The sequence below is a fragment of the Xenopus laevis genome, chromosome 9_10L (assembly GCF_017654675.1).
Source record: "Xenopus laevis strain J_2021 chromosome 9_10L, Xenopus_laevis_v10.1, whole genome shotgun sequence".
Lineage (NCBI taxonomy): Eukaryota > Metazoa > Chordata > Amphibia > Anura > Pipidae > Xenopus > Xenopus laevis.
This window is the reverse complement of record NC_054387.1, coordinates 49,868,256-49,882,226: the sequence shown is the minus strand read 5'-3', so window position 1 is coordinate 49,882,226 and position 13,971 is coordinate 49,868,256. Positions and strand designations below refer to the sequence as shown.

Sequence of the window (13,971 nt, the reverse complement as noted above, 5' to 3'; positions counted from 1 at the left end):
GTGCTTCATCCGACTGTCCCTGAAATGCGTCTCACATCTCTCCGCAAACAATCTGCTTCTGAGGACATGGGAGCCTGGGGATGCTTCACATTTCTCCTATTCACAGTGGCAGCAGTGCAGCCTTTGAAAAGGGGGGCCTGTCAGTCACTTAGAGGGGCATTACTTGAATTGCCTGTCATGCGGCCAAAGGGCAGCCCGACTCACCCAGTTGCCGATAGATCGCCGTAGAGTAAGTGGTGCCGAACACTTCCCCCAGCTCAGCCTTGAAGCCCGGCCGCCCCAGTTTCTCCGCACACATACAGCAGGTCAGCACTGAGGGCACAGCACTGAGAACAACGCCGAAACAGGTGGGTCCTGCCCTCAGGTGCTCCAGCCCAAGGCAAATACATAGGGGATTCTGCCTCAGAGGAATCAGCAGGTTCTATTTTGGCAACTAAGAGCACAGCCATACACCCTGTGCCTGACTCCAGGGAAAAGTCTAATTGGTGGTCGGGCACTGAGCGAGGAGTTTGGGCTGCGGGGATCCCTCACTTTGGCTGCAGAGCTGACCTCCTGACCGGCACCCCCAAGGACTGGGCTTCGGTGGAGACGGACCCAAGGTGAAGGTTATGGTGGTCGGATTTGAGGAGCATTTCAGTGTGGGTGCTAATGGGGAGCCCGCTGACATCGCCTTCCTCTGTGGTAGTTGTTACTACATGAACACACACGCTGCCAGTAGAATATGGGAGAAGAAATCGAGCGCAGAGCGATGGATCCTCGCCGCCCTGTCGCCTTTTCTGTAGAGGACAGTAATCAGAGTTTCTGTAAGTTATTTCTTAATAAACGCTTTTCTATTTTAAAGTTTAATTTGTCTTGGTGTTTTTATTTCGTTCAATACTAATGAATTTTTTTATTTTTTTTAAATGTATTTTACTGCTCCTTTAACAGGCTATTTAGAACCATATTCGATGTGCCAACAAACAGTACCAGCTGCATACAACAGTACAGCGTGTCCCTAAGTCAGTACATATAGCCACATCACATCTATTTACAGGTTGGTGAATTTAAGGTCAGGGTCACACTACGTGTCACATGATAAGGGTCCAAAGTACTCCTGCCCTTTGGTTAGGGCCCTGCATGAATAATGACAGTACTTTGGCTCATATCCTAGAGCCGTTAGTCTGGATTTACACCACCATCCTAACAATAAAAAAAACAAAAAAATCCTCTCTGGGTTTGGATGTCCTACATGTGTTGCTTACACAACAGCTCATTATAGACCAGAGGTTCAACATGTCAAGTGGAAGTATCCGCCAAGAAGATAATCAGTTTTTATAGTACTGCTGTATACTTGTATAACGGCTACATGACAGGCGGCAGCCAAAGCTAATAGGATCTTTTCTTAAAGGGGTTATTCACCTTCCAAACACTTTTTCAACTTGTTGTTTTCAAATTGTTCTCCATAAATAAAGACTTTTTTCAATTACTTTCCATTTTTTATTGTTTTTCCCATAAATTTAAATCTGAATGTTCCTGTCTCTGGTGTGTGAGTCTGGCAGCTGAGTAATTCAGATGCAGACTCTAAACTGTTACATTTAGGGCTCTTACAGACGAGCGTTTGAAGCTGCGCTCTGTTTTTATGCGTTCAGCCGCAGGGGAGCGCAGGATTAGACGCATTGTTTTTTTCAATGAGGCTGTACTCACACAGGCGCATTTGGGGGCCGAACGCAGGTTGATTTTTCCTGCGTTCAGCACCTACATGCGCCTGTGTGAGTACAGCCTCATTGAAAAAAATGCGTCTACTCCTGCGCTCCCCTGTGGCTGAACGCATAAAAACGGAACACGGGAGCCCTTAGTTGATATATTTCTCAGCAGCATCTCTGGAATATTAGCAACTATTTTATCAAGTCTAACAGCTGCCTGTTATGAAACTCTTGGATCAGGAGGGACAAAGATAAGAAATGTATCAACTAAATGTATCATTTAGAACAGTTTACAGGCGACCCCCCAACCAGAGCTGCCTTAGAAGGTGATTTAGAAGGAAAATTAGATTTACACCAATATTGGAAGAACGGTCACACATAGAAAATAAAAAGTATTTGCAAAAAGTATTTTTTTCTGGTGATCTATATGAAACCAATTGAACTTAAAAAACTGTTGGAGGGTGAACAACTCCTTTAAAGGGGTGGCTCACCTTAAAGGAGAATTCAACCCAAAAGTTAAAAAAGCCCTACTCCCCTACCCTACATAGACATATATTTTTCAAAGGTACATAAAAATCATTGAGATAAAAGAAAAGCTAAATAATTAAAAAAAACACAAATAATAAAAAATGAAAACCAATTGCAAATTGTCTCGGAATATCACTACTCTCTACATCTCTCTCTCTCTCTCATAGCCTATGAGTAAGTGCCCCAACAGGCATGAAACGCATCAGGCCATATCAAAATATGTTCCAATAAAATGTGGTATTTTTTTATTTTTTATTTGCTGCAGTTTTTTGGAGGAACTCAAACTTTTGATTCTGGTTTCTATGTACATGCACCCTTAGACTGGGGTGAACTGTGAGTATGTCCTCCTAACTTATATTTGATTTTTAAAATTGTATTGACTCCAGTAGTGCCCACATAGGTTGGGTGCACTGTATTTCTATTTGTGGTCTAGCATAGCATGGACCCTAGCAACCAGAGAGCAACAAAACAAATACCACAAAAATGACCAATTGCAATTAGACCAATTTCATGCGCCTGTATAATTGCCGGCAACATGGCTCGAAGGATAAGGCTAGGGCCAGACATGGCAAAAATCAGCCTGTTGAATTCCGTAGTCCGACATCAGTCCCTTGCCGCTAGCAGAATCCTCTTCTCTGTTGGTGTCTGGAAGTCTTGTGTCAGCTCCAGCGAGAACACACTCAGGGGATTTCAGCTTGAAATGCAAAGCCTCTCGTTTCTTTGCAAAAATCAGAAAAGGTTTCTGCTAGCTGCGAGGCGCTAAAATCGTCCTGCAGATTCAGCAGGCTGATTTCTGCCCAATCTGGCCCTAGCATAAGGGACAATTGACCTTCACTTACTTTGATCTGCATAGTTTTTCGCTTTGAGCTCGAGCTGCCGGGTCAGTGACTCCAGATTTTCCACTCGGGTCTGAAGATCTTTCTTGTCCTGCTCTTGAGAGTCTTCAAATTCTATAAATTTCTGTAAGTAAAAAGAACACAAAAATAATAAGTTAAAAGGAATGTTCTGGGCACACAATAAGCTATACCCTCATACTGTACTATCTAAGGGAAACAATATGGCACCTCCTACCCATATGTATAAATACAAATATACAGAGGAGGAATGTTCAGGGCACGCAATAAGCTATACCCTCATATTGTAATGTCTAAGGGAAACAATATGGCACCTCCTACCCATATGTATAAATACAAATATACAGAGGAGGAATGTTCTGGGCACACAATAAGCTATATCCACATATTGTACTGTCTAAGGGAAACAATATGGCACCTCCTACCCATATGTATAAATACAAATATACACAGAAGGAATGTTCTGGGAACACAATAAGCTATATCCTCATATTGTACTTTCTAAGGGAAACAATATGGCACCTCCTACCCATATGTATAAATACAAATATACAGAGAAGGAATGATCTGGGCACACAATAAGCTATATCCACATATTGTACTGTCTAAGGGAAACAATATGGCACCTCCTACCCATATGTATAAATACAAATATACACAGAAGGAATGTTCTGGGAACACAATAAGCTATACCCTCATACTGTACTTTCTAAGGGAAACAATATGGCACCTCCTACCCATATGTATAAATACAAATATACACAGAAGGAATGATCTGGGCACACAATAAGCTATACCCTCATATTGTACTGTATATGGGAAACAACATTGCAGCTCTAATAGTCATTTTCTCTGTAGGGGACATTAAATGGAGTGTTTCTGTACATACAGTATTTTATACAATAAATACACACCTACTCACTCTGATATTCAGTGCATAATCACTACTCTGCATTTATAGTGAAATTTTGGATTTTCAAGAGATTCTTGCCTAAGAATACTGGGAATTCCTCGCAATCATGATATTCCCATGCAAGGCAATGAGAGGCAAGTCAATACAGTTGCAATGCAACAGCCTTTAAAGAAACAAGTACCAAGTGATTCTGTTTAAATATGGTAAAGTATACAGTACAAGTGTATGGCCCCCTTCACAACGGGCTCTTGAAACATCACCTGGACCTGATAAGCGAGCCAATAGTTGAGCAGTATGGCCGAAATTGCCCAAGCAGGCGAACTTAAATCACACTTGCAGCTTTTTTTAAAAAAAAAAAAAAAAGCATTCACAATGGAATCAAAATGTCAAAATTATGGACGAACTTCATCCCCCCCCCCCAATCACAGAAGTGGAATTCAGCATGGCTTATATAAGGCTAGAGAAGTTACTGGCTTCAGGCAAGGCTGCACACAAGTCCGTATCACAAGATATAAACCTTATGACTCTCACACGCAGCCCCCGGCACAAGTACGGATCAAGCTGGCTTTTAAATGTTGGCATAACCTTTATTAATGAGCGCATGTTCCTGGTCACAAGCAACCAGCATGGCAGCTCCGACAATTAAATGTATGTATTCTGGAATGTTTACCTCTATACAAGTCACTAAAACATATACAGCATTAGTCATACAGCGGGCCTACGGAGACCCATCAGACAAGGACCTCATTGAAGTGCCAACATTGTCCTTCTTATACAATTTTTAAAGCTGCCCTATATAGGTCAAGCAGCACCATACACTGGCCAATAAGCTGGCGATTCGGTCGGGAGTAGGGATCATGCACTGAATTCAGGATTATGTTCGGAATTCGGGAGTCTTTTTCCGCAGGATTCCTTTTCAGCTGAATCCAAGTGCCTGGCCTAACCTAATCAGAACCCTAAATATCATGTGACCTTAGATCAAATATTTAATAGAATTGCAAAAATGTATTTCACTAGCCCGGATGCTAACTTGTACAGGTATGGGACCTACTATCCAGAAAACCGGGGGGTTTTCTGGATAAGAGGTCTTTCCGTAATTTGGATCCCTTTACTTTAAAGGGGAGGTTCACCTTTAAAGGACCAATAACAATTTTTTTCTTTAAAAAAAAAAAACACAAAGATAAATGAAACTTTGAAATCAGCAAGTATTTATTAAGAAATAACTTACCGAAACTCTGCTTGCGCTCCTCTTCAGAAAAGGCACAAGGGAGACAATCCATTCAGCGCTCGATTTCTTCTCCCTGGCTATCTCCTATAAGGAAGGCAGGGAGGAGAAATCGAGCACATCACGATGGATCGTCTTTTCTGAAGAAAAGCACTAGTTATTTCTTAATAAAGGCTTAGCGATTTCAAAGTTTCATTTGTCTTTGTGTTTTTTTGTTTTATACGAACAAATTTTTAGTTTAAAAAAATTTGATGTTACTGGTCCTTTAAGTTAACTTTTAGTATATTATACAATGGCCAACTCTAAGCAACTGTTCAATTGGTTTTCATTATTTATTTTTTATAGTTTTACAATTATTTGCCTTTTTCTTCTGACTTTTTCCAGCTTTCTAATGGGCGTCGCTGACCCCATCTAAAAAGCAAATGCTCTGTAAGGCTACACATTTATTGCTACTTTTTATCTTTCATCTTTCTATTAAGGTCCTCTCCTAATCATATTCCAGTCTCTTATTCAAGTCGATGAATGGTTGCTAGGGTAATTTGGACCCTAGCTACCAGATCCATATACAGGCCAAGAAGTTTATGGGCCTACACTGCAAGGCAGGCAAGCAAAATAATGTTCTCAAGTTTGGCATCACAGCACAAGGTACAAAATGCTCTTTTTTACACTTTGTATGGTTTGTCCCAATCCTTTATCTTTCCTACCAACAGAACAGAGTAGGAGATTCCTCCCCCACCCCAATAAAGTTCATAAATCAGTGCATTGGCTGAAAGAAAACCTTTGCCCCATTGCAGATAACAATACCAGTATCAGCATGGTTCCCATGTAAGCTACCAGCAAGGAACATCCCGATCAGGATGGACTAACAGAATTCAGGGAAGAAGGCCACACAAATATGGCTGGTGCAGATTAAAGGAACAAGAACACCATAAATTAAAGTGTTTTAAAGTAATGAAAATATAATGTACTGTTGTACTACACTGGTACAACTGGTGTTTGCTTCTATACTACTATAGTTTATATAAACAAGCTGCTGTGTAGCCATGGGGGCAGCCATTCTAAGCTGAAAAAGGAGAAAAGGCACAGGATACACAGCAGATAACAGATAAGGTCTGTAGTATACAATAAATCAGAATTTATGTTATCTACTGTATATCCTGTGCATCAATGGCTTCCCCCTTGGCTACACCGCAGCTTGTTTATATAAACTATTGCAGAGTTTCTGAACTATAGATGTGCTTCTATAGCAAACACATCAGTTTTACTAGTGGCGGGCAACAGTACATTATATTGTCATTCCTTTAAAATACATACATTTTTTGGTGTTACTGTTCCTTTAATTGTGCTCCCACAGCTACCAGCAATGGCCGAGCACAGCAAGAATCGAATATCAAAGATACAGCCATCAGATCTCATTGCAGAAAGGTTGAGCCTGATGGACGTGTCTTGTTTCAACTTCGGTTATTTTTTGTTGCAAAAAGTGTTCTACGTTCCTTTAAAGGGGACCCAAAGCCTTTTAGGCAAAATAATCACCTGTAATCACTTTGAATATGTAAGCACTTTGAATGCGGTACAGTCCTACTGGCTGCAAAATTTTGGGAAAAATAAATAAATTAAGAAAAACCAAGGCTTCTAAACAGAACGAGCCAAGTGAAATATGTGCCAATCTTTATCATCGTGAACACAGAGTTGGGGACGAACTCAAATGTCAAGGAAAGACGCTGCAACCCAATGTGTTATATTAGGAAAGGCCAGTTGTGTAGGGAAAGAAAGAAGTGCATGAAGGAGTCACTTGAAGGAAGAGGAAACCAGCAGAGGAAATTCAGCCACTCCCTGAGTTTAATAGTTTAGTGACTGGGCAGCGTGTACTGAGTCAGGCTGGCAAGAGAAGGAAACTATTCACAGGAGTTAACTTCCAGTAGTATAGGGAATGTGCCAATGAAAATGCTGTATTTTAATATATTTGGGGCACCTATCAGTATTGAACACAGCGAAACAAATTTCTTTGCAAAGAGGTAGAAATTTACAGGTGTCATTTGGCAGTGACCCAAAGCAACCAATGAAATTTTCAAAGCTGCATGCTGATTGGCTGTTATTGGTCCCTATCCTGAAGGTTAAATTATGATATATTTCAAAGGGCTATAACAACAAGTAAATTTAGTGAATTTTTTTAGCATGGTGGTGGGGGCACTTCTAAAAGCCACCATTGATTTCTATAACAGTGTCCAACTGCAAGCTGCTATGCAACAAGTACTCGGGTGTGTTCAAGTGGTGTCAGGATGAAGTAGAGCAACACAGCCTTTAATTGTTGAACTACTCCTCCCAGCACTCCCTGAAAACTATTTTTAACCAGCAGCCTCCACCTTTTTATGAACTTGCTGTGACTCACCAGCTGTGTCTCCTGGGATAGAGAGGCTGCATATGAACTCAAGATAGTGATATAGTGGGAAGGGGGTTTAATCTACAGTAGGCATTTTAAAAGGTCACTAAAAAAAATCGAAGAGCTTTAACCAGGCTTAGAGTCCTGCAGCAGGTCAGGTATCCGTTGGTTACCCGCAAAAAAAAAAAAACAGGCACCCTGCGGTACGAGGGGAGAATTTTCAGGTGCGGGTATACCCGCGGGTCTGCGGGTCGTGTTGTTCCATTATTTCCTGTTTGATGGAGGTCAGCGGGTTGCGGATTAGGCAGTTGTGGGTCCAGGTCGGGTAGCGGATCAAAAGTAGGTAAAAATGCGGGTTGCAATTCGGGTCGCAGGCTGCGGGTACGGGTCTTAGAAATTGGTTGCGCGGAGGACTCTATTATGGCTCCCACTACTGAACTACTGCCGCCTGTTTCTCTTTCCGTTGTTGAGCTGGCAATGCATTCTAGTCCGGACTGTCCAACATGCAACAATCTAACCAATCAAAATCTACAAATGAAAACATTGCAATAGCTCAATTGTGATAGTCCCAGATTATCCTTAGGGCCATGATATGCTGGTCTATGGGTACCCTTGAAGGCATGCTGGATTAAATTGGCCACGACTACTAAAAATACATTGGTTCTTTAGTAAGGGATTGCAGCAAAGGGCCACCCCAGATGCAGCAATTCTTTATTGAGGCCTGGGGGCAAGCAGTGTTATCGGATGCCCAACCTCACCAAGAAAAGGCCACAACTGATGCAAGAAGGGCAGCTGATTGGTGGTACCAGACCCTGAATGGCAATCTGTTGAGAGCTGCTGTGAGATGCCACAGACAGTCGCTATTTGGTGGGCTGGTGGGAGGCTCTGGGCCTCTGTGCACTTGAAACGCCAGGGCCAAAAGCAGACCATAACCATAACTGCAGGGAGAGAGCTTTGGTGCTCTTAATTGGTCACAGGGTACACTTACAGAGTGTACTGCTATGCTTATAGTTAAAAACACCAAAGAATTACATATGTTGATTTAGTTCAGGGGGTGACTGATGACAACATAAGGAGAGTGTGAGGTTATTCGGACAAACAGCTGTGGTCGACTGTAGCACTCTAGTTGAAGAAGTTTCGGTTTTACCCACGGGGTATCCTGTGCTGATCTCCAAAGGAATCAACCGATCTCCAAAGGAATCAATCAATTTGTAGTGCAAAATGCAGGAAAAAATCATCTTTTACTGCAAAGTGTCTTATTGTGGAGGTGGATAAGACCTCCTCAATAAAAATACTTTGCAGTCAAAGATTACAGCTCTGGGCTTTATTTATTAGGCCCAGTCTTCCTGGGGGAAAAAAAGCAATGGGGCTTCACATTATGTCCTGCAGAATACATAGCTGCTCCTGGTCTTCCTTTGTCTGGCTACTGTAGAAGCCCTCTAAGGGGCTGCATAGTTGCCAAGGCAGAAGAAGACAGTTCTTACCGATTTCACTTTACATCACTATAACTGCACACACATAGAATGTGATTATGGAGATTATATGCACTGGTAGATAAGAGTTAGTGGGGAGGATATCAGTATAAGGGTAGGAAAGGGTATGGAGATGTATTAAATGTGTACAACAGTTTAAAGGAAAACTATACCCCCAAAAATACTTAAGCAACAGATAGTTTATATTAAATTAAAGAATCTTATCAAAATATATATATACTATATATATTTAAGTAAATATTGCCCTTTTACATCTCTTGCCTTGAACCACCATTCCGTGATGGTCTGTGTGTTGCCTCAGAGATCACCTGACCAGAAATACTGCAGCTCTAACTGTAACATGAAGAAATGTGGAAGCAAAAGACACAACTCTGTCTGTTAATTGGCTCTTGTGACCTAACATGTATGGTTTGTTGGTTTGTTTGTGTGCACCGTGAATCCTACAATTCCAGGGGGCGGCCATAATTTTTTAAAATGGCAATTTTCTAGTTATGATTACCCAATGGCACATACTACTTGAAAAGTATATTATTATGAAAATGGTTTATTTGCATGAAGCAGGGTTTTACACATGAGCTGTTTATGCAATATATTTTTATAGAGACCTACATTGTTTGAGGGGTATAGTTTTCCATTAATACTGGAGGGGTTAGGGAGTCCTGTGGGTTAGTGCAATGTAATTCCAACTGCATGCATCCTAGTATTGTATTCCAAAGCAGTCTTACTGCATGTGATTACTGGTCAATTGTGTGAAAGCAAATATCTGCTTGGTTGCTATGGGTTACTAGACTGTGCAAAGTTATAGGTAACCTTTAAGGAGTGTGAGCGAGGGGTTAGGGAAAAGTTTAGGATTTCAAAAAAAAAAAAGCAACAAGAGCTGCAGTTAGGAGGTCTGTTGATATTGACAGGGTTGTAGTTATGAGTTCAGTAAACTAGTAGCGAAAAATAAATACAGTAGTTCAGTTTAATGGGTACAGTAGAGGGGTAGGAGGAGATCAGGTGTACAGCAGTGGATAATTTGATTTTGCAAGTACAGTTGGGTGTAAGTACATGTTATAGGTACAGGTCGAAAGGATTAAAGGGGAGATAAGGGGTGCATGTGGGTGTTATGGTACAGTAGAGGGTTAAAGGAGACATTGGGGTACAGTAGAGGGTTAAAGGAGGCATTAGGTACAGTAGAGGAGACATTGAGGTACAGAAGGAGGTAGCTGGGTGTTATGGGTACAGTAGAGGGTTAAAGGAGACATTGGGGTACAATAGAGGGTTAAATGAGGGAATGGGGTACAGTAGAGGGTTAAAGGAGACATTGGGGTACAGTAGAGGGTTAAATGAGGGAGTGGGGTACATAAGAGTGTAGTAGAGTAGTGGGTTAGGGAGGGATGTGAGTGAGGGGTAGTGAAGTGTACAACAGGGAGTTAAGGAGGAGACGAGTAGAAGACTATAGGGTAGAGAGAATTGAGGGGGTGAGGGCGCAGTCGTGGCAGAGTGAATAGTGTGGCCCCAGTACCTCCTCTGCGTGCTTGCGGAGCGCCTTCTCTCGCTCGTACTGGGTGATGAGTTGCTCGTTATCCTCCCTGAGCAGCTCCAGCTCCACCTCGTGTTCCTGGTTCTGGCTGAATACAGAGTCCAGGTTCTCCAGCACCGCCACGACCAGGGGCATCAGCTCCTTCACCGCATCCTCATCATATCGGCCGATCAGCCGCTCGAACTCGCGGTATATGGAACCCGCCAGACCAGACACTCGTTCAGACATAATAGTGGAGTTCCCCGGGTCCTCCTGGTACACCATGCCGTCCTCCAGCTCCATGTCTGCGACCCCGGGGCCCCGGGTTGGGCGCTTGTTCTGACTCTAAGGAGAAGGCCCCTCCATCCGCCAAGGCTTCGGCCTGCCCCTCTGGAGCCCTCCCCTAGTCTCAGCACCGCCCTCCCAGCCTTAACCCCGCCCACCGGGGAACACTTCTGCCCTTTGCACCCCCTGTAGGATGCGCCTACTTGTTTATTCTGTTTTAAGTCCCTCCTTCGCGCCCGCCTCTTTTTTCCCATCTTTCACTTGGTGTGCGGCCCCTCGACTAGACTCTGCCTCCTAGCGACGCCTACATCTTAAGCCTGCCTGTGGCTCCTCCCCAGTAGCATCTCCGCCTATTGCCCTTCCCGCCTGTCTCAGCTCCGCCTCATGGGCTGTGACATCATCAGCTGACTGGAATCCCCGGCCTCGCCCGGTTACTGCTCAGCTACTGCTTCCACTCCCTGCACCTTCACGTTATGCCCATTATCCTTCCTGGCCTCCGTCTCCTCCTTCCCCATCTCCCCCTCATCCTCTACCGACCAACCCCCATCCCAAACCAATTTGTCTCAGTGCCACTGCCGCCCCTTCCTCCTCTACTGCCCCATCTCCTCTGCCACAAGCCCTGTCTGCCACTGTCGCTTTTCTTCCACTGCTCTTTCTTATCCTCTACTGTCACAACCCCTATGTCTGCCGCTGCCCCTTCTCTTTCACTGCCCTGTCCCCCCATCTTCTACTGTCCATTCCTCCTCCTTTGCTACCCCTTCTCCCCACTGTTTTCTTCTGCCCCTTCCACTCATCTTCTGCTGCTCATTCTCTAGGTCATCTTCTACTGCCCCTTTAATACCCATTATCTCTACTGAGCCTACTCTTCCTCATCATCTTCTTCTGCCCCTTCACCCACTCATGTTCTGCTGTCCTTTGTCCTCCTTATCTGCTATTGTTACTCCTATGTCCTGCCTCTAATACCCTCATCTTCTACTGTCCCTTTTCTTTCTCATCTTCTACTGTCTGTCCCTTCTCTTTCTCATCTTCTAATGTCCTTTCTCATCCTCATCTTCTACTGTCCCTTCTTTCCTCATTTTCTACTGCACCTTCTCTTCCTCGTTTTTTACTGTCCCCTCTCTTCCTCAACTTCTACTGCCCCTTCTCATCCTCATCTTCTACTGCCCCATCTCATCTTCTACTGCCCCTTCTCATCTTCTACTGCCCCTTTTCTTCCTTATCTTCTACTGCCCCTTCTCATCTCCATCTTTTAGTGCCCTTTCTCATACTCATTTTCTACTGCCCCTTCTCTTCCTCTTCTTCTACTGCCCCTTCTCATCCTAATCTTCTACTGCCCCTTCTCATCCTCATCTTCTACTGCCCCTTCTCTTTCTCATCTTCTACTGTCCCTTCTCTTCCTCGTCTTCTACTGCCCCCTCTCTTCCTCAACTTCTACTGCCCCTTCTTATCCTCATCTTCTACTGCCCCTTCTCATCTTCTACAATCCCTTCTCATCCTCATCTTCTACTACCCCTTCTCATCCTCATCTTCTACTGGCCCTTCTCTTTCTCATCTTCTACTGCCCCTTCTCATCCTCATCTTCTACTGTCCCTTTTCTTCCTCGTCTTCTACTGTCCCCTCTCTTCCTCAACTTCTTGTCCCCTTCAATGTCTCATGTTCCACTGTCCTTTCTTTTTCTTATTTTCCATTGTTCCTACTCATATTTTCTGCCCCTTTTGTATTATACTGTCCCCTCTCCTCCTTATATTCTACCTCACCTTCTATTGCCATACCATTCCATAGTGTGTCTTTAGAGCTCACCAAAGTCACCTTCTGAGTTTCAGTGGGTTTCAGACATCAAAGGGGACCCGTCACCCAAAATAATTATTCAAAATCCTATTTTATCATGTTAGTCAAACAAAATAAACTTTAATTACACTATATAAATTATATGAATCTTGTTTCCTTCAGTCTGGGAATTCATAATAATAGCAATCAGTCAGGAGCCATTTTGTGGACACTATTATTAAGACAAGCCTTGCATCATCTTAGAATCTTTTTGTGCTCGAGAATGGGGGACCTGATGTGCATCCCCATGCCCTGGCTACACAATTAAATGTTTAAGAGAACGGGGGAATGTAGGGAGAGCAGTGGCATTTAGGAAGTGCTGAATGGAAAGTGAAAGTAAATGATTTCTCTGCTTCTATGCCTAAGGCATAGAGGAGGGTAGGCAATATTTGATATTTGACAGATGAGATTTTTAAATGAGTTTACAACAGCTATGAATGCTTTAATAAGAAAAAAAAAGAATTTCATGTTTAATTTGAAAAGGACTTTTATTATACAACTTTTTATGTTTGGGTGACAGGTCCACTTTAAGGCTTCACACACACCCCATGCAGTGCAGCCACTGAGGCCCTGCCTTTGGTTGGGGACCGCTGTTCTAGACATTATAAGTGATATTTACTTCATTGGGCCTCTCTTTAATGTCTCCTCGGCTCCGTAACTGGGGCAACTGTTTATGATGTTCTATTGATTTTCTGCAGGTAGCCTATCTGGGGCATCTCCTTCTGCTCCTGCATGGCACATCAGCTTTATGCATACCCCTTACGCGTTTCTCAGATCTAGTGTCTCCAATACCAGTGCCAGCTCCTCCTATATAACCACCTTTTTCTCCCATTGCCCACGCCTCTTTCTTATTTTGCATGATCTCTTCCTTCATCTGCTCTTGCACCGCCTATGTTGTCTCTTTTGACTCCTCCCCATCACAACCTATGGTAAACAACATTCTGCAGTAACTGTAGGGGGGGTCACATGACATGTCACTTAACTATGCAGCCATGATTGATATGAGGGAGATTAGACTGCCAGAATATATCTGTAATTATTCACATGAGCAGGCAGAACTGTACTGTGCTATAAACGCCCTTATCTTTATCCAGATTAGAATAGGCATCCTGTGTGTAACCCAGCTAAAAGAGACATTCTTATTATAGTCTATTGTGTGCAGAGAACATCTCTCTGTATATTTGTATATATAAATATGGGAGGAAGGTGCCATATAGTTTCCCTTAGACAGTACAATTTGAGGGTATAACTTATTGTGTGCCCAAAGCATTCCATCTCTG

At 43.1% G+C, this 13,971-nt stretch overlaps 1 protein-coding gene across 2 annotated transcripts in view; it reads right to left on the bottom strand.

Moving 5' to 3' along the window:
• spag9.L (sperm associated antigen 9 L homeolog) overlaps positions 1-11,058 on the bottom strand; it is a 53,155-nt gene extending 42,097 nt beyond the window's left edge. The window contains exons 1-2 of one of the 2 annotated variants that reach the window (XM_041577135.1): positions 10,583-11,058; positions 3,050-3,170 (exon numbers count right to left, since the gene is read on the bottom strand). In XM_041577135.1, coding sequence (XP_041433069.1) covers positions 3,050-3,170; positions 10,583-10,882 — 421 coding nt within the window. In that variant the 5' untranslated portion in view covers positions 10,883-11,058. The remainder of the gene's footprint in view (positions 1-3,049; positions 3,171-10,582) is intronic. The other variant, XM_041577136.1, reaches the window with a different exon arrangement.
• Positions 11,059-13,971: the final 2,913 nt, after the last annotated feature.